The 27,488-nt window shown below is 38.4% G+C and overlaps 2 protein-coding genes and 1 long non-coding RNA gene across 12 annotated transcripts in view; 2 read left to right on the top strand and 1 right to left on the bottom strand.

Moving 5' to 3' along the window:
• Positions 1–8,822, top strand: part of LOC113105544 (neuron navigator 2-like) — a 171,919-nt gene extending 163,097 nt beyond the window's left edge. For all 10 annotated transcript variants that reach the window (XM_026266663.1, XM_026266657.1, XM_026266664.1 and 7 more), the window contains 13 exons: positions 504–676; positions 965–1,118; positions 1,246–1,408; positions 1,499–1,599; positions 2,191–2,286; positions 2,649–2,817; positions 2,906–3,141; positions 4,026–4,180; positions 4,541–4,612; positions 4,733–4,929; positions 5,037–5,155; positions 5,314–5,514; positions 6,499–8,822. In XM_026266663.1, coding sequence (XP_026122448.1) covers positions 504–676; positions 965–1,118; positions 1,246–1,408; positions 1,499–1,599; positions 2,191–2,286; positions 2,649–2,817; positions 2,906–3,141; positions 4,026–4,180; positions 4,541–4,612; positions 4,733–4,929; positions 5,037–5,155; positions 5,314–5,514; positions 6,499–6,624 — 1,962 coding nt within the window. In that variant the 3' untranslated portion in view covers positions 6,625–8,822. The remainder of the gene's footprint in view (positions 1–503; positions 677–964; positions 1,119–1,245; positions 1,409–1,498; positions 1,600–2,190; positions 2,287–2,648; positions 2,818–2,905; positions 3,142–4,025; positions 4,181–4,540; positions 4,613–4,732; positions 4,930–5,036; positions 5,156–5,313; positions 5,515–6,498) is intronic.
• Positions 8,823–14,829: 6,007 nt separating this feature from the next.
• Positions 14,830–16,151, top strand: LOC113105272 (uncharacterized). Its single transcript, XR_003292328.1, has 3 exons — positions 14,830–14,995; positions 15,758–15,942; positions 16,085–16,151. It is a non-coding gene; the product is annotated as an uncharacterized LOC113105272 (long non-coding RNA).
• A 1,646-nt stretch (positions 16,152–17,797) lies between these two features.
• Positions 17,798–20,741, bottom strand: LOC113105543 (homeobox protein DBX1-A). The gene is made up of 4 exons (XM_026266653.1): positions 20,266–20,741; positions 20,073–20,174; positions 18,619–18,821; positions 17,798–18,481 (listed from the first exon to the last, which is right to left on the bottom strand). The coding sequence occupies exons 1-4, from the start codon at positions 20,612–20,614 to the stop codon at positions 18,188–18,190; spliced, it is 948 nt and encodes a 315-aa protein (XP_026122438.1). The 5' UTR covers positions 20,615–20,741; the 3' UTR covers positions 17,798–18,187.
• Between the last annotated feature and the right edge of the window lie 6,747 nt (positions 20,742–27,488).

Here is a 27,488-nt window from a genome sequence, read left to right as displayed (position 1 = left end):
TTGCTTGATCAACTTTTTTTAATTTTTTTCATTTTACATTTATTGATAATAAACGTTGTGATTGTGCAGTTATTAATTTTTTTTCATTTTTTCATTTTATTTTAAAATACTTAATTATGAATTAAAAAAAAGTCTTGATTCTGAACTTTACAAATGTTTATTTATTTATTTTTTATTTTTTTTACTTTTGCAACTGTAGAGAAATTAATGCTATTGTATTGTAAACGCTGTTTAAAATAACTGTCAAAATGACTAAAATGAAAGATTAAAAGCTCAGCACATTCAAATCTACACATAAAAAAACACAGATAAAAAGGCTGCTTTATCTTCAATCTTTGATATGAATGATGCTCAACCCTTTCTTTTAATGTAATGCTGTTCCTCCCTTGCTGTTTTACTCCCCTGTCTGCACTGTGCTGCTTTTCTCTAACACGTATTTAAGTTCTGTCTCATCATTTTAAGACACTCTCAGCTTCATGATCTTCTCTCTGTTGTCGTTGCAGCTGCGGAGCTCCTTCAAACAGGCCTTCAGTAAGAAGAAATCACCCAAATCAGCTTCGTCCCACTCAGACATTGAGGAGATGACAGATTCCTCTCTCCCTTCCTCTCCCAAACTCCCTCACAACGGCACCAGCACCTCGGCTCTGCGGCTCCGCAACACACACTCCAGCTCAATGTGAGTGTGTTCGTGTTATATAACAACTCTGGTCCTCATAATGGAACAGGATTATTAACTAACTTAACTATTAAAAACATTTTTCTTAATTAAAGTAAGTCCGAAATTAAATATAAAGATGAGATTTAAACCTTTAAAGGAAATTACAAATGCTGTCTCAGCAGCTAATTTAAATAAGTCAAATATAAAAATGCCAGTAATACTAAATAAACACTTAAAGACTGACATAGCTGGGAGATTTGGATTTAGTAGGACTGATAAGTGCTCTTTGTGCTCTTCCACATGTAGGCTGTCTGACTGTCTGGATGGGGAGGCGGAGACTGTGATGCAGCTGCGCAGCGAGCTACGAGAGAAGGAGATGAAGTTGACGGACATTCGATTGGAAGCCCTAAGCTCCGCCCACCAGCTGGACCAGCTGCGGGAGGCTATGAACCGCATGCAGGTGTGAGACTGACCTTCAATTACCTTCTTGCAGTCCGAGATGCTTCCTTTTGCAAAGTGTTTTTCGCTATTTTTGAGTAGAAAAGAGAGAAGTTATATATTTTATCAATATGTGGGTGGTCTGATAGGTGGAGATCGAGAAGTTAAAGGTGGAAAATGACCGTCTTAAGTTGGAAAGCCAAGCCAGTGGGAGCAGGGCGTCCTCTCAAGTGTCCATCTATAACCCGAACCCGACCCCCACACCTGGCCTGTCTCAACACAGCCTCAACCTCACAGAGTCCACCAGCTTCGGTATGAGCATACATGTCTTTTTTTGTTTTGACGCTTTATGCAAGAAACAATCATGAAAGCACATTACAGATCTAGTCCGTCTTCTTTTAGACATGTTGTTGGATGACTCTGGTGGAGACGGAAGCTCTCGTAAAGAGAGCAGACATGTGAAAATAGTTGTCAGTCTTCAAGAGGACGTCACATGGAAAGAGGTCAGTTCTCTCTCCTTTTTTTGCAGGAGGATTTTTAAAGCTGCGGTAGGTAACTTTTGACGCTCTAGTGGTTAATAAACAGAACTGCTTGCATCTTGCAGAAGAACATCGTAGCCGGAACTACTTCTCTCTGTTTATGTCTATGAAGAATCGCAAAGGTACTGGGTTACTCCGCCACGGTACCCCCGAAGCAATCTAAAATAGTCCCAATATAAACACTTATTATAGGTGCACCATAGTGATTCAGGACAAGCTAAAAAAACGGTTTGGAAAATGGATACATGGTGCACTCGCTTATTATATACATTTTGTAAAGTTTGAGCACAAAAAAAGTTACGGACCGCAGCTCTGATTGGTTGTTTCTTAACGGGAGCGATGTATTTCTGCAAATGGCAATAGGACCACTGGGAGGAGCCAGAGGAGCTTGATTTTTGTCACAGATTATCCGTCTCATATTCTACTGTCAGGACATAATGACAGGTTTAACAAATATGTAAAAAATAAATTTTTACAAAAGTTACCTACTGCAGCTTTAATTGTGCCCCATTTGAGAGAGTCTTGTTTTAATGATGTGTCTTCCGTCTCCCACAGGACTGCAGGACTCGAGACTATCTGATTGGCTGCATTGGTGTCAGTGGAAAAACCAAGTGGGACGTTCTGGATGGGGTCGTGCGGCGCTTGTTTAAGGTAAATTAATTCATATACATTGCTGTAACCATTTGTTGATGATGAATGGTTTACATTCAGAAGCATTAGACAGACAGTGGTTCATTAAAAGTATTTCATGTGTTCATAATCTATTGCGAAGTCTCTAGAAAGAAAGAAAAAATGAATTTGAATTGCTACCGGTAATTTCTTATAATGGAGGAAATATCCTTAATTGTTTTGAAAATATTAAAAACTAAATTAATTGCAGATTTGTGTGATTTAGCCAGACACATCGAAATGATTTGTTGATGTTTTATATCTAACATAAGGCAGCCGTCCTGATTATTTGATGAAGACGAGTGGATATCTGTTGGATTGATGATCTGATGGTCTCTCTGTAGGAGTATATCAGACATGTAGATCCGGTCAGTCATCTGGGTCTGGGTTCAGACAGTGTGGAGGGATATCGTATTGGAGACGTGATCCGGTCCGGAGGAGCAGACACACCTGAACTCCTGCCCTGTGGATACCTCGTGGGAGAGAATGACACCATCAACATCTCGCTGAAAGGTTCACACAAAGCAAAGTTTTCTCCATTCTCATTATTTGTTTGGTATTGCTGTTGTTTTTAACACTGTGAGTGTTGCTCCCGTTTCAGATGTGAACTCTCAGTCGGAGGATTCTCTGGTCTTCGAGACGCTGATCCCCAAACCCATGCTCCAGCGCTATGTGTCTTTGCTCCAGGAACATCGCAGGATCATCCTTTCAGGCCCCAGCGGCACTGGGAAATCCTATCTGGCCCACAGACTGGCAGAGCATCTGGCGCTGCGAGAGGGCAGACTGCCCAATGAGAGCAACATCGTCACCTTCAACGTCGACCATAAATCCAGCAAGGTGAGAATCGCCCTCTTTTCCTTGGTTTGTGAGCAGAGTTGTTTGTATCATTTCTACAGTACATCATTTAAACTCTAGTTTAGATAACACCTATGTCAAAAGAGCAAGGAAAATTCATTCGTGATCCTGGACCACAAAAACAGTCATGGGGTCAATTTTCTGAAATTGAGATTTATGCATTATCTGAAGGCTGAATAAAGAAGCTTTCTGTTTGACTTTTTAAAAATCTGCAAAAAATCTAAATACAGAGAATATCCCCTTTAAATTTGTCTAAATGAAGTCCTTAGCAATGCAGAGTGCTAATAAAAAATCAAAGTTTGGTATATTTATGATAGTAAATGTACAAAATTTCTTTACTATCCTAATGATTTTTGGTATAAAAGAAAATCGATCATTTTGACCCATACAATGTATTATTGGTAGGGCTGTGAATCTTTGGGAAGGCAGCGATTCGATTCGATTCACGATTCATTGGCTTTCGATTCGATTCAAGAACGATTTCTGCAAATTTAGAATGATTAATTTCCATTAATTTGTGCATGTAGTAATTTAATGTGTATGTATTTTGAAACTGAATCGATATGGAAATCGCGATTTCATTCAATTCTTAGCGTTTTGAACCGATTACTGTCCGAGATCGGCGATTCATGATTCAAAAATCATTTTTCAAGATTGATGCATATGAATCGTCAGGGTTTGTAATCGATGCATCGAGAAAACGAGTCAATCGTTACACCCCTAATTATTGGCTATTGCTACAAATATACTTTTTGGAACTTTTATCTCCAAAACGTAAAATAAAAATGACTAGCTAACAAGATATGACCTGAAGTCTAGAAATCCTTGTTCATTAGAAAGTAAGGCTGTGTATTTTTGTTCGCTAGGAGCTGCGTCAGTACTTGGCTAATATAGTGGAGCAGTGCAGCGCTGACGGACAGGACACTGAAGCCCCTCTGGTGCTCATTCTGGACAACCTTCATCACATCAGCTCACTGGGAGAGATCTTCAACGGCTTGCTGAACTGCAAATACCAACGCTGGTGAGTCGGTCTTCTATATATTTTATTAAATACATGTTCAAATGTTAAAAATTAACATATTTGTACAGTAGAGACATTAAGGTGACAGCAAAGACATCTATAATCTTACAAAAGATTTCTATTTCAAATAATTGCTGTTCTTTTGCTTTTCCACCAAAAGAAAAAAAATTAGGCAGCACAACTTTTTTCCACATTGATAAGTTAATAATAAGAAATATTTCTTTCTAAGAAATATTATCATTTTTGAAGGATAATGTTTCAGTGACGACTGCTTTTCTTAGCCTTTGCCAACAAGGGGAGCTATTTTAACTTAGTGTAAATAGACACTAACAATAATATTTGGTCTCTCTGTATTTGCAGCCCGTATATAATCGGCACGATGAGTCAGGCGACATCTTCTGCTCCAAACCTGCAACTTCATCATAACTTCAGGTTTGTCTTGAATTAGCCCTAAAACAATACCTTGGCCTTTACTGCTATGCACACACAAACACAAAGGGAACCTATGTGTTGTGTTGTATGTTTTTCTATGAAATGTGATTTCTGTCCCAGATGGGTGCTGTGTGCTAACCACATGGAGCCAGTAAAAGGTTTCCTGGGCCGGTTTCTGAGGAGGAAGCTGATCGAGACAGAGATCGGCAGCCGAGCACGTAACCCGGAGCTGGTGAAGATCATAGACTGGATCCCTCAGGTCTGGCACCACCTCAACCGCTTCCTGGAGGCCCACAGCTCCTCCGATGTGACCATTGGTACGGAGACAACCCACCATATTCAAACCAAATATTAACAGACCAATCCCAGTGCCACTTATTCGCTCTGCAAGAGTTAAATGTGAGTCTCATGTCTCTTCATCCAGGTCCACGTTTGTTCCTGTCATGTCCGATGGATGTGGACGGTTCTCGCGTGTGGTTCACCGATCTGTGGAACTACTCCATCATCCCCTACATGCTGGAGGCTGTGAGAGAAGGCTTACAGGTAACATTTGCCCCCTTTTATAGTAAAATCAACCTTTTTCTTTTCTTTTTTTAAATTAGATTTCACTGTAAAAGTGACCTCGCACAAAGTAGTTTTTCTTGCATCAATTTATAGAAACAAACAATTTATCGCTTGTCCGTTTGTTTGTGTTTGTTTAGCTGTACGGTCGCAGAGCTGCATGGGAGGATCCTGCGCTGTGGGTTCTGGAGACTTTTCCATGGGCAGCCTCTCATCAGCACCCTGATTGGCCAGCTCTGCTGCAGCTCCGCCCAGAGGATGTGGGCTTCGATGGATACTCCGCCTCCAGAGAGGGCCTTAACAAACAGAGTACTCAGAGTGACAGTGATGCCGACCCACTGGTGAGAAACACACACAGATAGAAGCATTAGTTTAGTGTTTATTTTTACAGTTTATGATTTTCTGACAATACTTTTCCAACCTGTAGATGACTCTGTCCCCAAAGTGGTGCTTGTGAGGCATAGCATGTTTGATTTTGCTGTTTTTTTTGCTGCTATTGAGATACAGCTTCTCATCTGATTTTGGGTCAGCATCAGCAGTTTGAATTTTTAAAAAATGTGAAAAAAAAAAACACATTTTCCTACTCCCAAACCATAATAAGGTAGAAAATTGGTCTTGGAAAAGTTGCTCAATTAACTCATAATATAAGCAATGGCTGCTGAAAATAATTCACACACAATAATTTATGTGATTTTTTTGTAAGATGAATACTCTAATCTTATTGGGGGTGTAGAAAAAAGTTTTATTCTACCATGCCATGTTGCGATCATATTACCTAATGAATGTAACTTAGTACTTTAGTGCTTAATTGAACTGAAAATAATATTTAAAAAATTAATTATTGCAGTTAATTGCCAAGGCAACATTTTTAAATTTTGTTTTTTTATGTTTATATTTTCATCTAATATTCATATTTCATTTTCTTTCCATTTTAATATTATTATTGTTTTATTTCACTTATTTAAAATAATAAAAATTATCAGTTACATCACGTTTCTTATGACAAAAAAAAAATACAAATGTTTACATTTCTGGATTTTGGAGACTTTGTATGCAACAGGAATGTGACAAGAAGTTGTAAAAAAAAATGTAAACAGCAAAATTTCACATAAAAGTATATTTATACAATGAATATTTTAGATAATAAAAAAAAACATAAATTCTTAATGCACCTCTAAAGGAAAAAAAAAATTATAATAATAAAATTGGTAAAACCAAAGAGTATGTTCTAGATTTAGTCAGCTCTTTATCCTTTAAATATGACTTCTTTTTAAAGGTGTTATGTCATCAGGCCTGACTGTTGTTTTTGCGTGTTGTGTGAACAGATGAACATGCTCCTGCGTCTGAAAGAGGCGGCCAGCTGCTCCAGCCCGCAGAGCTACGACAGCGACTCCAATAGTAACAGTCATCATGACGACATCCTGGACTCTTCGCTGGAGTCCACGCTATGATCCAGCCTGATCCGTTATGCCATTTAACTCCTCGACTCTAATCAAGTCATTACATCACTTCTATGGGTGCTGGTAACCCACTTCATATATACAAATATATATAGAGAGAGAGAAATATATATGCGCCAAAACCCAACGGTACTTCAGTGTGATTTTTATTTTTATTTTACAACAACAAAATCAGAAGAAAGTGCTTTGTCCCTATTTTTACCTCAAAAGTAGAAGTGCGGTCACATTAGCTAAATTTTATGGACAAAAAGGGTTCACTGTCTGGCGTCAAAAATGTAGCGGTGTGTGAAATAGAGCTCACACAAGTCACTTTCAAACCAAACGGTGAATCAGAGTGAACAACCTGAATCTGCTGCGAAACCTGCGTAGATAGATTTTCCATCATCACGTGCAATTTCCGATTACATGGATTTCACATACAAAACTTCGCCAAACTTCGGTAAATGTGACCGCACCTTAACTGTCGGAGAAACTTTCGCACACAATGCAATGCACGTTTGTCTTACCCTCTACTGGTGAAACGGCGGAATTACATCCTAAACCGAGATCAACATCTTGGTTGGCATCACTCAAAAGAACATTGACTTTCCCTGTAATGATGGACTTGCTCATGACTTTACGAAACCAGTTTGATCAGATGCTGACCATCGTTTCATGTTTTACATGATAAGGACACGGATTGAAAAGCATGGTGCTACACTTATGATTATGGATTTATTTATTGTGATGATTGGAAAAATTACCTCGTTTGCCATCTGGGACGTGCTTTTGTTTGCCTTTCTGCATTTTTATTTTATAGTTTTTGTTACCACCCATTCCTTAACTGCTGACCGCATGTTCCAGTGTTCTACTGTAGCACAAAGCCTGTCTATCTGTTTTTTTACGCTCGATTGCGCTCTGTTTTTGGTGCTGAATAGACTCTGGTGCCTTACTCCATTTTGTAAAGAAAAAACGACACTATGTTTTATAGTTCTAAACTAAATGCTGATTTTATTAACTGCAGGGCTGTATGCTAGTCCTGGAATTGCCTAAAATAAAACAGCCTCACAGTCATCATATCATATCAGAGGTGCAAAATGTGTGGTTTAGAAAAGAGGAAGTGGATAAAGGGAAAGACAGGGCGACTGTAACCTCCATCTGTTTGAAAATTCACATTTTCTTAAGCAAATATGCTACACAGTTAAAGGGACTTTTTACTTTCAAACATGTATGAGAAAAATGCTTTTTTATATGTGAAATACATACGATCACTACTGGCACAGATCATCTTGAGGGGTTCAGCTGTAAGGCTTTGCTTGGTGCTTTAAGACCGTCTCAACACATCTTGGCAAAAGCACAGTGGCAAATTGTTCATAATTTGGTGCATGAGTATACCTCATTGACCATTTTGGCCTTTATTCGTGTACATATCTTGCATTCAATGTGAAAGAATAGCATATGTCCCCATAGTCATTGGATTAATAATATACTGTATTTGCTGCTTTGTAATGCAAGGATGCTTCTGGAGGATTTGTACATAAGATTTTATCTTAGAAATATTATTTGAATGGACAGTGAGTTTCCTTGCATGGGAAAGCATTATCTATGGGGCTCTTCAGTGTTTTCATCTTCTTTATGTTGTCAAATGCTGTTGGTATGGCGCTGCAGGGGTTAGTTACACCGCTGCTTCCATTTCACCCCAGAGTATGATTCCTGTCAGTCATCGCTCCTATGCAACATCATCGTGGATTTCAATGGAAGCCAAATATCGTAGCTCTGTAATGCTGTCAGCACTGCCAATATGTTGTGTGTACACTGTGTATATAATTTGTGAATAATTCTAGGATATGTGCCTAATATTAATTTTCTTTGATGGATTATGATTATGATGATGTTGAAGTCATTTCAAGCACAACTGTTGTATGTGATACGGGAGGGCTATAACTGAATGGATTTCATGTCACTGAATGTGTACATCGTTTCTGGCTGTAATATATCAGTGTAAATATTTGACTACCCTGCAGGCTGCATTTTGATGAATAATCTTTTCTAGCCGTTTATAACAGTGCTTGGAAATATGGAATATTTTGTGTACAGTGTCTTTTTCATCTTAACAGTCTGTGAAACACGGGCAGCCCATAAAGATTTACTGATCACCTTACCAGTTTTAAATTATTTGCAATTCAATAAACTTAATAATTATTTATTAATTGTTTATTAGTATATTTTCATGACTTCATACAAGCAGAACAATGATAAACATTATACAAAAAATTATCTTCAATCAACATTTTCCATTCAATCATAAACAAAAAATACAATTAAAGCAACAATTTAACTATTTAAAGCAACCCATTTGGCTGTTGGCTAAAATATGACTTTCCTGTTTATATGAAAGGAAGAAAACTAATCCTAAGCACAGAATAAAATGAACATTTAGGTGTTTTTTTCACAAGGATTGATGTGATGCATTTTCATACTACTTTTTTTAAAGATACAATAGAACAAATAAACAACACAGAATAATGTATATGCATTATCTGTATTTACAAGAGTTTAAATGAGCTTTAAAATCATTCTAATAAAGAACAGAAAAAGATGAACAGTCTCAGATACATATTCAATTTCCAACAATGAAGTGGTGTGCATTGTAAGATAAGGGTATAGAAAGCTGTGTAATGTACTGTATTTCATAAAGTGTGAAACAGAAATAAGATGCAGCTTCAGTTATGGCTGGTTTGAACTCTAATGTTGATGTTTAAGGTGATGAAATCAAAATCTCTTGGACAGCTTGAATTACAACTTGAGAAAATGCATAGTTAAATCTTTACTTAATCATTTTCTTTGTTTTGCATATTTAGCAATTCCATACCAGCTAAATGTATCTGTAGGGTTTCTTTCCAGACCATTTTCACCTAGAAAGAACTGCCAAAGACACTTCTGCGCATATGGAAATCTGATAGGGTCGACTAAATACCATCTGTGTTTAAGTGTGTTTACCCAGTAGGGTTCATCAACAAACATGAGGTAATTCCGAGGATTAGAAAACATTTGGTTAACCAATTCAAAATTCAAATGCAACTTTTTCCCTCTTCCAAAAAGGCAAAAGCTGTGTTATTGATTTTGTCATCACACGTCATCCTTACTCCTTTTAATTCTGGGTCAAAATTTTTGGTTTGCTCACAGTTGGGTAAATACCAGATCATTTGTTTACCCCTGAGATCCATTTTCTGAATTGTGAGTTTCAGCGTATTTAAGAGAGGTTCTCTATAGCCATCGTAGCTTTCGGTATTCAGAAACCACCCTTCGAAGTTTAATCGGTGGGCAATGTCCACTAGTTTCTGCCGGTTCTCCAGTTTTGCCAGTTCTTCCAGGTCTTTCACAACTCCCCCATTGGTCAAAGGTGGCAAAAAACAGTGCCAAATATGGCGACCCCATTCCTGAGTGCCTGATCAATCCAGGCCGGATCCGGGGCAACCACTGCTCCTTCACGGCGTGACCCACCAAAGAAGACAAACTCTTTGATATACTGCCAGTAATCCAATCTTATTCTCGTTTCCTCTGTAATGACCTGAGGAACTCTTTCACAGGTTGGCCTCGCTCTGAATATTAAGGTGAAGTCTTGGTGTGTGCTCTCATGTTCTTCTCTTGACCACTCATAAGTAAAACCATCAGTCTTAAGGGGTTCTGTTGAAGGACGCAAGTAATCATCAGAGAACATCTGACCTTCAGAATAATCTTTCAGTTCTCTGAAGTTATTAACCGCATTCTCTGGTTTGTTCAAAAACCAAGTGTATGTCTTAAAATCGGTTGTTGTTTTTTCCTCTAGAGCAGGTATCTCATCATAAAGTACGCTTAGGGCAACATTATCTGTGATTTGTTCCAGCTTGTAGTTTGAATTGAGTGGAATTCGAGGCCAGTAGAGTTGAGCCACAATGAAGTATGGGTGCGCAGGAGGTTTGCCATCTCTGCTCCAGCTATATGCAGATGTTCCCTGGAATTCACTAGTACAGTTTCCGTTTATTTTGCCATCTTGAAATCGTTTCAGAAGGTCAGGATCTTCGCTGGCTCTGAAATCAACTTTAAATTCATGAACAATACCCCCGATTGTAGTAGTCTTTTTTAATTGTACAGCGTAAAAGTCCTTCCCGCTGTATTTACTCCGTGCACGAAAAATGTACCATAGATAACAGTTTTGACCCATTCTCTCCCACTCTGGAATTATGTAATCATCACTCTTCTTTCTAAATATTATATTTCTCTGTAAATAGTAATACCTGAGGCAATCAACTTTAGACAGCAAGTGTACATCCTAGGAAAAAATATACCCATCTGGTTTTGGAGGTTCTGTGCTTTGATTAATACTATCCATCACGTTTTTAACTATTTCAAGGCCGATTAAATTTATGCTTTCTTCTATGAAATATCGGTTTACACATCAGATGATCTCTGTGAGCTCACGGCTGTCACACTTTATGAACTGAGATGATGTACGTTGCTCCCCTTTTAGATATTGAATGGCAATGTGGAAAGCTTGAAGAGCCTCTTCATCAGAAACATTGTATGAGCATCTTGGTATAATGCTGAGATGTCACAATCATTGCGTGATTCTACAGCTTTCCTATAATCTAGATTTCCTTTTTTAGCTTCGAGCAATTCATTTACAATTCGATGAGGAGATGTATAAACAGATTCATAATAGTTAACATTTTTCAATGATGGATGAGATTTCTTGTAGTCAATAGCAGCAATTTGTTCCTTTGCAGTGCCACGTAAGCTCAAACCATGAGCAAGTGAATTCTCATCAGCGAATAATAATGATAGACAAAGTGTTAGATTCAGCATGTCAGAAACACATTTTTTGAGCTCTGAAACCTGGATTTGAGCTTCTGATAATTACATTTTTGGGTCTAAATACTTCATGACAATAGCCAAGTCCATGAAGGACGCTGGCTCATTAGATTCTGCCATTATGGATATCTCCTTAAATGCTTATATACCTATAAATAAAAGAATAATTTGTATTAAGTTACATAGAAGAAGACATAATGCTTTCAAGGTAAATGTAGAAGAATTGTATATTAAAATTCACTTTTGTTAGATTTAAAAATATTCATACGTTACAAGCATCTGCTTGTGCAGAATGCATGATTTTTCAGCCACAAAATGTGAGAAGTTACTTACTGTCGCGATCAGGAAAGTGCACAGGGGGTGGATACCATGACCCAAGCTACTCCTCCTTTCGTCTTTATCAGGTCCCGCTCTGGGGAAAATTAATACATTTCCATTTATTCTGTAGCAGATGCTTTTTATGCAGCAAAGAGGAAGCTATATTAAGAGGAAGCTATCTTTTTAAAATGAGCAAATATATAAGGTTACATGTCAGAAACTAAAATCTGTCAACATCAGGAGGAATGTGTAGCAGTTATAAAAACAGACATGTCCAGACAGATTTTGAGGACTGCTTGCTTGTAAATAGGTGCTTTTGGATATTTCAAATAGAAGCAGTCTGATACAGAGATATTTCTCAGGAAAAATGTAATTTGAAACTAGAAGACATCTGTTTGAATAATGTAAATGTAAATGGCCAACATAACACTGTTACTAATTATATAGTAACATAAAAGTCTTCGGAGGAATCAGCGTTGCCCTGGCAATCAACGCAGAACACTTGCACGTCCTCACCGCCGGCTGATTGGTCACAGCTGCACCCCATCAGTCCGCGCACTTTTAAGCAGCACACGCTGCACTCACAAGACGATCTTGAGCCGAATGAAACGCTAGTCTAATCCTTCTCTCGTTTCTCCTCAGAAAGCAGTCAGTGACCGACAGCCCACTCACCTTGGAGCACGTCTGGACACCCACTTTCACTTTGGGTTTGCACCGAAGAGCACAGGAACGCACGGGAAACACAAGCCATCACGAAGCGGCTCACTTCACTTCACCAGGCACTTTGCACCTTGAATAAATCCACCCTCCGGGGCTTTATATTCACGAAACCTTGTCGAGTGATTCTTCACCCCGTGACAGTGGTGGAGAATGCAGGCAATTTAGGGAAGGATCACCGACAAGTTCACCGCCCCAACCCCTAACTTTTTTTTCCCTTCTTTCCTTGTTTGTGGCCCCAGCACCACGGAAGTCGGCTTGTGCGTGTCCCCGCGATGGAAGAAGTCTTGCAACGCTTCGCGGAAGTGAGTATCCGCCAGAAGCAAATAGTGGAACACCTCGCCACTCACCTGGGCAGGACAGAGGATGAACTCACCACCGTCCGAGCCTCTGTAGCCCAGCGCGTTCCGTCACCTGAACCTCGGGCACAAGCCACCCGCCTGTTACCAAAGATGACAGCCGATGACGATGTGGAGGCCTTCCTACAGGTCTTCAAGAACACCGCCCACCGTGAGGAATGGCCCGAGGAGGAATGGGCATGTGCGCTGGTACCCCTCCTCACCGGCGAAGCACAAAGGGCTTACTTTTCGCTCCCCTTGACGGTCGCTGACGACTATGCCGAAGTCAAGCAAGAGATCCTGGCAAGGCTTGGCCTCTCCCCTGTCTGCGCCGCCCAGCAGTCCCACGAATGGGAGTTCAAGCCCATGGTGCCAGCCCATGCGCAGGCAGCCGAACTCGGCCGCATCGCCGAGGGGAAACCCCACCCCAACATAGGTAGCGGAATGAGTGGTGGGGGAGGGGGGAGGAGAAGTTGAGGAGAAGTTGTTGGTGGTACCCCGGTCCAAGACCGAAACCATCCTGAAACTTACCCATTCCCATCCTTTTGCAGGTCACCTCGGGAGGATGTTAGTGGTCAGGAAGTGATGGCTTCGATCTTCCCCTCGTCCCGGTGGATCCCTGCAATGGCATATCCCAATAAGTGAACTGAGGACTGGTGGAAGGTACATTTCTCAGTTTTGAGGAAGAGGTGGAATTGCCGTTACCGAGCTAGGACAGTTCGGACATGTTGGCGGTGTTCGGCCAGGCTCCAAGAGTAGATGAGGATGTCACTGATGTATACTATGATGAATTGATTGAGATTCTCCCAGTGCACCTGAGAGTGTAGGCTATCTTTTGAAATTGGTAAAAAAATAGCTACACTTATGTAATTCCGGTTTTAACTTCTAAACATCCCCTGCAACCGAACTAATGTTCTTGTGAACGTTCAAAAAAAAAAAAAAAGGAAAAATGATGCAGGCGAACCATGTAAAATTATTTGTTATATATTCTACAAGTGGAATATGGTTCAGAGTGAAACACCCCACCCTCCACCCCCATTCCAAAAAATAAACCTGATGAAATTAGACAATGCTAAGATATTTTGATTTGATAGGAGCTCAGTCAATTGACATCAGTGACCTTTGTAGGCCAAGACTACTTCTCCATGTCTTCCCTCGGAAATATCCAAATACAGTATAGGGACAAAAAGGTCAGTGGTTGTCACTTGAATTTATAAATTCACGTTTTGCTCTACAATGTAAATGACCATACCTCAAAAGATCATTTTGAAGAAACACACGTTTATTCTACTATGCAACATAGCGTATGTGCGTGCTGTGGTTTGTATGACCCGTTCCCATTTACCCTAATTCATATTTAGATGTTTTCAATTGTTGGGGATTAACAAAAAATTAACAAAACATTACATGCTACTAATATTTATTCAGTTATTAGTATGGACAAAAGCTTTTCAGTAATGACAAGCTACATTTCGCAACAAGTAGGCTAGGCCTACTGATGAAGAAATACTTAATTGCTGTTTTATGACACATTTTAGATGTTGCCCAAGCAGTTTCAAAACAGTGCGGGCAGAAGTAATAAAAGGTTAGCAAAGTTCGATTTGTCTTAGTGAATCGGAAGGTTCATTTAAATGAACTGATTCAGTGAACTGACTCTGTGCCTACGTGAGTTTTCGCGCCTTTTACGGAATAAGTTATGTTAATGCCTTAGTTCATTCATATTATTTTGTATAAATTCGTTTCGTATTTAAATAAGATTTAATACACCTATAACAGAGAACAGATCAGTGATTTAATGTGTTCTGTCTGTTTCCGACTTTTAAATTGAGATTCCTATTTATTAATTCAAAAACTTTTCTTTTTTTTCTGAATCCAGATAAACTTTCTGATTCTGTTTAGTCTCTAGTTTCTGCTATTTATTTGCTAGTTATTTAGTTCTTCAGGTCAGGATATTCGAAACGGAGACTGCGGTGAGAGCGCATTAAAACCAGAGCCATATAGAGTGAGAGTTGCGACAACTCCATTGACTCCAATGGAACGCTTTTTTTACAGCAATGGCGGCTCGTGGAGCCTCTCAATAGTTCCCGGAAGTAGCAGCAAACCTATGCCGCGCCATAGAGATGCAGCAGAACAAACCGTTTGCGACGCACTTTTAACAGGTAAGACGTTTAAATAATAAGATTGAATATTATCAGTACATCTTAATAACAATAAATTGCAAATTAAAACCTTCTAGCAGATAATCACTCATTAAATGAGTAGATTTAAGGTTTGTTATCAGATAACTAACAGATTAGGCTAGGACTGGAGCTGAATAAAGTTAGTAACGAACACCCTAATAATTGTAAAATCTGTTCTCATAATTCAGTTTCATCCATCGTGTTTGCAATTAGAAAAAAAGCAGTATAAACATTTTTTTGCAGGGTGGGGAAAGTTAGCTAACGTTACATAGCCTATTACGTTAGTTCAATATAACGTGTGACAGCGGTGAGTGGAAGTGGTAAAAATGAGGTTATAAAGTTTGTTCCTTATTACACGTATTAAATCACTTAATAATAAAATGCACCCTATTGATATACATTTAGAGTGAATTGAGTTTGCAAAAACATGGGTGGAGTGTTTTTAGTCATTGTGATTCATTTACTATTACCTGTCTATATTATATAATAATACTGTATTATATACTTAAACTTGTTAGTGTATAAAAGTAACATACTGTAACATTCTGTGGGTTCTGGTGGGTGGAGGATTAGTGGTGCCACTGCACTGTTCTGTGATGGAGCATCAGTGAGGATGCAGGTCAGGAGAGCTGAGGGGACCTTTTTTTTTTTGATAGCTGAATTTTCATTATTTTTCTTAGTGCTGCCTTTGCATTGCTTGATCTTTATTTTTTTTTCTTGTCTCTTAAATTTTTTTAATAGACCCAGGTAACTGGCTGATGGTTCACAGGAATGCTGACTGGCTGCTGACTGACTTGCTGCTGGTTGACTGGGCAGTGTCACCTGTCCCTGTCTCTCCTCTCTAGCCATGTCCTTTTTCTTCGCTCTCACTTTACCTTCTCTGAGTGTCCTCGTTCTTTTTTCCTCAACCTTTGAAACTGATAGAGGTAGAATACATGGTTTTGCTAATGTTAAATATTGAAAATATCACATCACTTTACTTCAACTAGTACGAGTTTGTACTTATTATATATGAATCACCTGAAATAACATAGCTGTAATCAGTAGCCATTTCTTGTATGTTCACAGGTCTAGGGGTGCATCGTGGAGCAGGGCCCTCCTCTTTTTGACCACAGGACGATGTACAAAGATTGTGGGAATAGCATCTGGTCTCAGCCTACTCTTGAATTTTTTGGTCATGACAAATTGCTTTGCCGCAATTTGTCTGCATACTGACTTCAGTTTAGTTTCCACACACACCTTTTTTTTTGTCTACCCACATACAGTACATATCACATGGTGGTTAAATGCACAGTTATAGGTAACACTGATGACTCCCTGCAATGTCTCACCATGAGTCTCAGCTCCCTGGGTTTTGCAAGGCTTTGCTTGTTCCTTATTTCTAGTAAAACATTGTCAATGTAAAAAAGTGCAAATAAATGTAAGTATAATTACCTAACAATTTTTTGTTGTTGTAATTTTTATTTGTATTTAGATTGCTCCTGCTGACTTGAGCCAACCATTATTTTCTCCTCTCTATGTCAGCGGGGAAGCCATACATTCGCACACCTTTCTCTGACTGAGTGGAGCATCCCCATGCAGCACAGTAAACCATGGTGGAGACTATGCAAGGACAACATTAAAGAAAGGACACATACAATATGCTTGTCATGCTATTAAATTTATTAGAAATGTATTCATGAATTGCTGTAAATAGTTAATTGTATAATTACAACTTAAAATAACTGTTTTCTGTTTTAAAATGGAATATACTCCTGTGATGCCAACCTGAATTTTCAGCATCATTACTTTTGAATGGCAGTGTACATGTTTATATACGAGTATGCTTAAGTTGTTTTAAACCTGAATATATTGTATACATGAATAAGTATTGTAATAATTATACTAGATATAATAGGTATATTATTTATAATACATAATTATATTACTATATGTAATTGTAAGAATTATAAACGGTAAGCTTCATTTTACATTTATTTAACATGCTAATTACTGCTGGTAACAGTTAATTGACCCATAGTGCGGTCCCAGCTGAAAATCACCTGTCACCAGCCTGTCTCTGTACTACCTGAAAGTCATCAATATGACATGAGTTAACATTAGATCAGTGAAAAAATGGACAATATGTAACGTAAAAAGGCAACAGTAACCCGTGTTTATAAAACTTAACGTTAGCCTGAAATACGTTTTTAAAATAACGGTAATTGAACACTAATCCTCAAATATTACCCGATTTGATATTTTAAAAGCAACATCGCTGTAACTACATACTCATGCTACATACATATGTCAGTGTGTTGTATAAACATATAAAATAAATGCATTTATTGACTCCTTATTACCAGAAATCGCAGTTCTGTCACTCTACTCTTATCAGTTTGAATGGCCGCCAACGCACTTCCTGGAACTATTTGAAGTCTACACGAATCACGTGACAACTAAACATTTCGAACTTCCGTTGTCGCAACTCTCTCTCTATATGGCTCTGATTAAAACTAACGACGTTAAAATGTTAGGCCTACTGACTGAGCTCAATATATCTACAGAAGTAAAGGATTTTTTCCCACTTCAAAACTGTAATTATAAAGAGAGATTTCCTATATTAAGAGATTCTATTCGATAATTAAATCTTACTGTAAATTTTGAAGCAGGCTGTTCAAAGGGCTTGAAGGCTATATATCTTATTCATTTGGGTGTTAGGCCTATTATTTCTTGGTATTGGTTTACCTTTCGCAAATTATTCATAGGCCTAATTATTTGTAATCAACCACCCTAAAGAGAGACGATGAAATGAACAATTTATTTGCAAACAATACAAAACATTTTCAACATATACATAATATAATGTGTCACAAAGAGACTCGTATAAATTATTCATACGCCTAAAACTTTAATAAAGAATCTAAAACTCAAAATTATTGGTATAAAATATCCATACAAAAATATTTGTACAAAATACTGTACAGTTCCCCCCCAAAAAGCTGTGCGACACAGCAAAATCATTTTGCGAGGAATTTCCAAATAAGTAAATATAAAGTGATGTGGAAAATATTTGCTACAAACACTCGTTCGAACGTAGAAGTGAAATTACACGCCAATACAAAACACAAAATGGTTATTATGGCGTACACTTGTGCTTGAATACAGACATTATACAGCTGTTAAAGTCGCTTATGAAACCGTTATTTCATCCTCTGATTCAAAAAAGTCCGAGTGTTTAAATGAAATTCTGGAATCAGTGCTGTTTGAAAGTTCGCGTGCCGGTGAGAGACAGAAATGTGATGTAGCACAAGCGTCGTCTTCATCCTCCTCATCCTCGGAAGACTTTTTACCCACGTCGCTGAGATCTGGGTGAGGGTTTGTTTTGGTTGGCAGGGTTTGTTCTCTGCATCCGCCTGCAGACAGCAGCTCCCTCTCTTTGGAGTTTCTCCATTTCATTCTCCGGTTCTGGAACCAGATTTTGACCTGTTTGAAGAGATTTTAATGTTAGTTATTGAATCTTAACTTTTGCATCTATCAACAATTAACATAAATCAAAAATATCTAAATTATTTCAGACATTTAAATGCATCCAAAAAAAAAAAAAAAAAAAGTATATTCACCTGTGAATCTTTTAGTCCGAGTTTGCCTGCAAGTTTTTTCCTATCTGGCTTGCTGATGTATTTTTGCTTTTGGAACATTTTCTCCAGAGCTTTGCGTTGCACATCAGAAAACACTGCCCGACGGAGCATCCCTCTTCTGGGCTTGCCTCTCGCAGCAAGAGGCCAGGAGAAAGTTCCAGGAATGGGTACAACCGATGAAGGAGCTGTTACAAGAGACAAGTAAATAATGTAAATAATGCATTCATGCACTCATTCACAACGGTTTCAAAGAATTATATTTCGTCTTTCGCCCAGGAGGCTAAAAGTTAACATCGCGTTACTAAGGGCAATTGGGTGTTGCTTTTCCCAGGGACAGTCTAGAGTGCTGAATGATCAGGGAGAAAGAACTCTTTAATTCATTATAATCATTATTTATTTTTTTCTCTCTTGAAATGTTTTGAGTGAAATGGCACGAGGTGACTAATTAGCACATGGCCCAGATCCAGGCTGCATTGGTATGGTAAAAAGGCAGAGTATCCTTTTCTAAGAGCCTCCAAATGAAGGACATAAGAGGTAATATACCGTGAACGGTAATTGTGTAGTAATGAACTGGATGAGAAAAGACTCCGGACAGACGGCTAAGGCCATATATTATTGCCACAAAGGAGATTTACACTTTCAAACTGAACACAACTGCATGCAGGAATACTGATGACCGGGGAACGCGTTTTTGCCCTCAAATCATTTTCATTAAAGGGGCACGAAAATCAGTTGAGAGAGCTCAAGTTGTTATGTTAAGGTAGATTCAGCGCGCGCAGTGAAAAGAGTCGTGCTCTATTATCATTTGGCGAAAGAATTGACTGTAGACATTTAATGACTCAACAGCTCGTATTTTAAATATCATTGTGAGAAGTAGCATGTGTAAAGCACTTCCAAACCGAAGTGTGTGTGGCACAGAGTCAGCTGATCTTGGCAGCTACATTTTCAGTGTTTATTTATTTTTGATTGATTCCTCGCTCTCCGTTCCAAACGCACAGGTCTTGATATTGTTCTTTTGCAACTCTTTCCACAAACACCAATCACACTATGAGGTCTTGTGAGAATATTGAAACCGCTCAATGGCTCCTAATGGGCAAATTAGCCCATGACTGGTAAACGCCCCTCTGTCGCTGGTTAAAAGTCTATCTTTGGCGGGATTGTGGGTGGTTTGCCCCGGAGGGAGCTGACCAGATTGGTCATGGTGCTGACGGCATTGTTGGCAGTCAGCCGGCCGAAATGCCCCCTCACTGTGGGAGAGACCTGCGCCAAAAGCGCTAGTAATTTTACGACTTAAAGAGAAGAACCTCACGTTGTCAATCGATTAAACTAAACTCAAATTATTTTGCCTCTCTCTCCCTAGTCCCTACTCACAGTAGTGTTGGCTGAATTAAAACCACTTAAGTGGACTGTACAAGCATTTAAATCTGAATACTCACCAGGGAAGTACGAGGAACGAATGAAAGGGCAGAATGAACCATCAAAATAAGGCACTGAGAATCCTTTGGGATGCATGCCGTAAAGGGACTGTGGAGATGTGACTAAAACAGAAACGCAAACAGAAGTTAGTGCTGTATTAACTTATAATTTTTCATTAGTAATGGAAATATTAGGTTTATTTTAAACACTCACCTTTCTTTGGTGATGGTGCCAAGATGGCACTCACCCCAAACTTGAGGTAAGTTGGATCCTTGGAAGACAATGACGTTTTGGGCGAGCTAGATCCATGTTTCTCAGTGATGCTGGGGCTGACTCTGTCCAATAGCCTGGAGTGATCCGGGATGGAAAGAGGTGTTGAAGCAGGAGGAGAGGCGCATGGCGAGTGCGCGTCCTGGTTCAGGTAACCCCTGGGTCTGTTGATGCGCATGAGGTCCTCCACCAGAAAGCTCGGGTGAGCCGGGAAAGGCGAATGCAACGATGCTGCAGGACGCATAAATGCTGAATATATTGCAGGTGGTGCAATAACACTGGGGATCATCATTGTCCCGGCTATTTTAATGGCAAATTACACGATACGGTTCCTCCTGTTAGGATTAGAAAAGTCTCTTCTGCCAAGCTCTGAACTGAACGAGAGGCGATTTACTTCTGGACGTCTCCGTTTGGGAAGGGGTCCTTTATATCTAGGCCCCTGCAAGGGTCCTTTGAGGACTGACAGCCACAACAATGAGACTCAATAAAGTCCTCCGCTTGAGTCCCACTGAATGATGCCTCGGAGGTGCCTGATTGGTCCGATAGAGCAATTTATGATCGGATTAGACTTCATAAGATTTGAATGGCCAGGGCATGCCGCTTAACAAAGAAGATGTGGTCATAAATTTAGCATATTGACAAATATTTATCTATTTACAGCACAAGCGAGATTTAATGCGTATTTAGTATCGTAAATATATATAGGCTATATATATAGGCTACTCGTTTGCAAATGTATTTTTAATTCACCACACACCGTGTGAATACAGCGTAATTGTTTATTTTTTATTTTTATGTGAGCATTATTTTCGGATGCAAACCAGTGACAAAAATATAGTCTTAATATAGGCCTAATGCATTTTTGCCTAGAATTGATTGAGTCTGAAATGTTTTTTTTTGTGTGTAAAATATAAATATAATAGGTCAATGTCCCTCAGACTATATGCGAATTGCCTGAATTATATGCACAGTTCTTATCCTGTTTTATGCCGTTCCTTTAGCTGTCAAGATCCTCCCGATTAAACCCCCATTTAATAATCATTTATGCTGTATGCTGTATCCTTCTACTGAAATCCAATCTGGGCTCTGTCACGGAGTACAGCTTTAAATGGATTTGTGGTTGAATCGCCATGACAGATGTGTTAGATATATCCCCCGTGTTTGAAACGGGCAAGTCTTCATTCACGTATGCCGGGGCCTCACTTTACACACGCTCGCGAGACGTGTGCAGCCCCGTTTGAACCGTGAATGTCACCCTCAGCTGCTCGCGCCTCGCTTTCTTTTACCCTCACAAAGATCTCTGACACAAAAACACACCGGTCTCTGTTTCTATAGACCACGAGGCTTATTCTGCCAGTTTAACCGTTTGAATAAAAGTGCATGTGTGATTTGAAACGCATGCGTAAGAGGTGCATTTAAACTCGTATTTAAGTTATATGAGAGACTGGACACACGCAAGTTCTGCGCGTGAACGGATGAGATACAAAGGTTCATATTTTTAGGGTTGCTCCTGTCAGTTAATTAAGACAAACTTAATATTATAAAAAAAAGTGACAATAATAAAATAATATAGTTTAAACAACAACAACACGCTACTGCGCAGTGAGCGAAAATGCTCGTATACAAGCGCTCGCGGTTTAAAATTATCATGGATGTGTTGCAAAAGACGTGTTCTTAACGCGCTTTATAGCGTGGAGGTTTTACTCCTCTGAGCATAAACTCTTTTTGAAGCAGTCAAGCTTCTAATGCCTCTTATTTATCCTATCTTGAATGTAAGATGTATTTATTTATTTATAAATACATGCCCGATTTAACTATATCAAACTTTCTCAAAGGACTCCAAATTTTTCATTTACACTTGTGGCTGTATCCTTTTACCGTAGCTATCCATATGTTTTATGAATCATTTTGATCAGTATGTGTGGATGTCCACAATGTTAGATTTGTCTTTCACAATTTTTTATTTTTTATTTTTGGCTCCAAAACACATGCATACACAGACACGTTTACCTAGGTAGTCTAATTAGGGACATCCTATACGCTGCTTTTGTACTTAAATTAAGCTAATTATAATTACTATAGACCACCTCTATTCCTACAGCAGGGCTTTTAGCATTTTTAGAAGTGAATACGGTGTTATTTACTCTCCTTACAAAACTCCTTTAAAGTATATATTTTTTAAAGTTTGCTAACTTACTTGTTAACAGCTATTTTACCTTTTAGACACACACACACACACACACATACACAAACACATTCTGTAAATGCACCTATAAAGCAAAAGTGATGAGGCAAATTAACAAAACAAAGCCTTTTTCCATTGTCAATTTTTTTTTATAACTCCATATTTCTTTGCTCAGGAAAATCCTTCTATTGTTGCAGACTAGCAGATGGTTAGCTGGAAACATGGCTTAGTCTCGATGACCGACGCTAATTTCTAATAGCTGTGGAAGCTTGGCACATTTTTTTCCCTTTTAGCAAAGGCTAAAAACAGCTGGTGGGATTTGATTAAACCCATTAAATGCACATTTCCAAGATATTATCCCCCTCCGGAACACCTCGACTTAAGTGCAGACACTGTTGAGGGGAGCAGCTACGGTGCCGTCTAGATTCTTTACACAGTTCCCTTATTTCACAACAATATACTAAATAGATTAACATGTGCATTATCTGGCATCAGTATTGCCTAGTTAAGAGAAGGGCTGAGTAAATATATTACACATGCATGAAGGGTTCTTTTGAGATAGTTTACTGGGTGTTGGATCTGGCAGGTGGTTAAGTGTTTACTCATTTTTAAGTAGTTAAAACATTGGCTTAGACAAACAGGAAGTCTTAAATTTCTGTGCTTTGTAAGTGCATTTGTTCTTTATATTTTTAGATCTAGCAGGACAAGTAGAATTTCAGTTCTTTGAAATTAAAGTAACATTCCATACACTCTTCATATATTGCCAATAATAAGATTATATAGTAGGCAATTTCTTCCAAAGCATAATTTTTTTCTGTATCTTTCTAAGTGTTTAGAGGATTTGCATTGGCGAAAAACTATATAGAATTGCTGACAAGCATTAAATTGATATTAACTCGGCATTTAACATAACCCTACAAAACCCGCACATCTATTGAACAAAGCCTTTAGTACGCCTGGTCTCGGTCCACCTGTTCTTTGATATGTCAGGCAGCCAACCCGCGTTCGGTCACAGCAGGGATTAAGGTTTTTCTTTGGCCTTCAGTCTTGAACCCTCCATTGGTTGTCACCATTCGACGTGTCCGCAGGTTTGGATGAAGAAAGGACTGGGATGGCAGTGACAATTTTTCAGAGACTATTAAATTCAGATGTCCCTCCTATTTGGCTGGCTGCATAACAGGTGCTGTTATAATCCTCTTTACATGGAGTTATTGTTCTCCAGACTCAAAAACAGGAACAAGCCAGGCTATTCACTGTTCTACGGGCCAGTTTTTACAATTTCACTGACAGCTTAGGCCTTCGCTGATGCAAGTCTTTTGTGCATAACTTTTGTCCATGACTGAATGCAAATTTAATTACTCGTTGAAGACAAAATGTTCCTGATAGTCTGTGACTTTGAATTTTTTTTATATATTATGCAACTCAACATAACAATTTAGACAGCATAGAAACACAGGTATTAATGTGTTAAGTGGCTATAGCATGTTTTTTTTTGAAGTTCTTATCTAGATCACTAGATCATATATTTCAGTCTTTCCACTTCAAAATGTCACATTTAATCACAATAATCATTTAATTAAAGGGATAGTAAACCCAAAAATGAAAATTTGATGTTTACCTGCTTACCCTCAGGATATTCAAGATGTAGGTGACTTTGTTTCTTTAGTAGATCACAAACTGGGTTTTTTAGCTCAAACCGTTGCAATCTATCAGTCTTATACTGTAAGTGGATGGGACTCACGGCTAAAACATACAATAAAAAAATTAATAAAAAAACATAAACAAAACAAAATTAAACCCTGTGACTCGTGATGATACATTGATGTGTAAAGACACAAAACGATCTGTCTTTGCAAGAAACTGAACAGTATTTCTATCATTTTTTACCTCTGATTCTTGCAATGTCCGAACTGTTAGAACTCAGCAGGCACGTGAGGCTTCTTCTTCTTCTTGCTTTATGACAAATTGGAGACTAATAAGTGCATTAACGCCACCTGTCTCTCAAGTGGACCATTGACACTCCTAATTGAGTTTGTAGATAGAGTGTCAATGGTCCATTTGAGAGATAGACTGCCTCAGTGCATTCATTAAAACTTTAGTTATTCTGCTGGGACAGAAGCATCATTACTGGAGAATAAAATATACATTTCTGTTTCAGCAGATTTTAAAAAGCAGTGTCAGCCAAATACATTACAAACCTCTCAAACTGTTTCTGATTTTAGTGAACCGTGTCCAGGTAGGAGGAAATGTTAGTGTGGATGTGTCTGTATGGATGAGGCCCAGGAGAAATGGAGAGTCATTTAAGAGAAGGACAGAGGGACTCCAGTACCCGTTGCCCTGTCTGGGCTGACACATTTAATCGGATTTTGAGCGAGTGTGGGTACTTATGTCAGTCTGCGTTTTGTCAGAACCGCAGAGCACTTGATGGCCACGGTGCCTTAATCTCCCCTGTATACCTTCTAGAGGAGAAACCCAGAAAGCCTCATTTAATTCACATTTAATTCTCACCGAGCGCTCTGACGCATTAGCATAACAGCAGGAAAGCATTGCCTTTCCGGGGTTTCTTTTTTTTTTTTTTTTTAAATGTGTGCTTGATTGCCCTTTCAAGTAAGTTATACCTGCTTAATGGTATAGAACTTTACATGTTCCATCCATCCATCCATCCTCACTGAAAATTTTTTGGTGTAGGATTTTCACACAGAAATGTCTAGTAAATTTAATAAGTAATTACAAAGAAAACACAAGTAAAACACTGAATTAAACATGAACGATTGAAGTTGAAAGACTGAAATAATGTTAATTATTTCATTTATTACTTGAAATCATTCCATCAGTCAATTTTGAAGACAGCATCTTTTACAAGTAGTAAGCTTCAGCTCTTCTTTTCTTATGTGCCGTCAACTTTCATTTACCTGTGCCACAAAAGAAGAAAAGCTATTTTCAAATAATCAATGACTTGTTTTTTGAATGGAAGAGGATATGATCTTTTGAACCAGGATACAGGCGACTTCAGGTTAAAAGCTTTGAGCCGTAATGAACCCTGCGCTAATCGCACAGCTTTGGATTCATGCTCAGGTACTTTAGTCAGGCGAACGGTACTAATGAGGTCTGACTGACTTTGCACTCGGGCACAGCAGTGGGCAGCCCCCTGATGGCAGGACCCCAGTGTGACCAAAGCTCTGCAGTCATTCATGTTTATGAAACTGGTCATGTGCACTGACATAAGTTTATATTGACTGATCTTGTTACGCATCGCTTTAGTCATTGGCCTCAGTGATTCCCGGGTTACAAGACGTCACTGATCATTATTATAGAAGGGTAGGCCTATGTTTAAAGTGTAATAAAAAGTGTATCCTTCTGTTGATCCTTCTGTTGATCTTTAGTGCAAAAAGATCATTTAGACTTTTTATATAACAGTTCAGATGTTTTTATCACAATGTTATACCACAAAAAAAGATATAAACTCTGAATATTACAGGAGGTATCTGCCTGTAGCAGATCATATTTAATATGTACATTGTGCACATTATGTGTGATATTTCTCATGTATAGCCTACTGTTTAAAAGTGCTTGAAATTTTTCACACAAAGTTTCAGTTTTGAATGTTTTTTTTTTTTTTTGTCACCACAGAATAAAAATGAAAAAATAAATAAATAAATAATTATAAAAAAAGTAATTGCTACTTTCCTTTTTGCAACTGCAAGTTTGTTTCACAATTCTGACTTCTCCTCAGAAGCTTCCATAATTTTTGGTCTTGCATTTCCAAGATTTGTATTTGTATTTGCACAAGCTAGTTTTAATTTTGTATCAGGAATTTTGACTATGATTCCAAAGTATTGTCACTGTCCATGACTTCTATAGTTTCTATACTGAGGTAATGATGTTTTATCACAACACACATATCACTGCATGAATGAACTTATTCTCATATAAAAAAGCGAAAACGTGTAAAACAGATTTCACGTTCATATAGGTTTTAGGTTTTTTAACCTGGCCCAGATTCATAAATATTTCACATAATTTGCATAAAGTCACTTAAAGGCACCCGAGATGTATATTTTGGATCAAGTATTTTGTTCAGAGCTAAACTTGTTTGAATCTGTCTGTAGAATGTTATTGAAGAAATGTTGAAGTAGATACTTTAACCCACTCCATAAATATTGTAATTGTCCACATTCTGACATATCTGCTGCTCTCATTAACCGGTCCGACATGCTTTTTTCAGAACTTTTTTAATCCACCTTCATTCAAGCAGATGATTTGTTTGCATAATCAGTGGAGTTTAAAAAGTTCAGTGCTGCTGTTTTCTTTTCCAGATCAACATGTGTCCTTTTCCTGGACCTCAGCTCACCCCAAATACTTTCCCACTGGCATCTTTAAACACACAGGGAGGGAGATTTCACGGAGCTTGAAATGCACAGAAGTTTGGAAGCAAAAGAGAGGGAGCGACCCTGATCTGAGACAGGCAAGCTGACCGTTGTGTCACAGTTCAGTCTTTGAGACAAACTTAGTTAACTTTATGAGCTGTATCCAGTGTTCTCACCGCACTATTACACCACATCATGATGTAATCACCTGTTGGAAACATTACTCCGTTTACCAAAGCCACGCAAACATTATGTCTTCATGTTAAACTGATAACAAGACAACAATGATAAGTATGAAATATTTATAAATTCCATTATAAACTTACACCAAATTAACTCCTACTTAAGATTGATTTTATGTGTTTTTTTGTCTCAGTTTCTGTATTTCTCAACATGAAATAAGTAATCTGATTTCATTTATGGATGAACCAGCCATTAAAGGTGTGATTTCTATGCTAAAACGAGCAAGACAAGTAACGTCCTCAACCCTAAGAACGAGTTAAAGTAACAGTGATGATTTTCTTGTGATACTTCTAGCTGCAGATTCTTTCAGCAGAGCATCTGTCTCCCTCTTCTTTGTGCACTCGGCCTCATTGAACAGATTTTCGAAGGCT

Source organism: Carassius auratus, chromosome 7, assembly GCF_003368295.1.
Source record: "Carassius auratus strain Wakin chromosome 7, ASM336829v1, whole genome shotgun sequence".
NCBI classification, from domain to species: Eukaryota; Metazoa; Chordata; class Actinopteri; order Cypriniformes; family Cyprinidae; genus Carassius; species Carassius auratus.
This window is presented reverse-complemented; position numbering and strand designations above follow the sequence as displayed.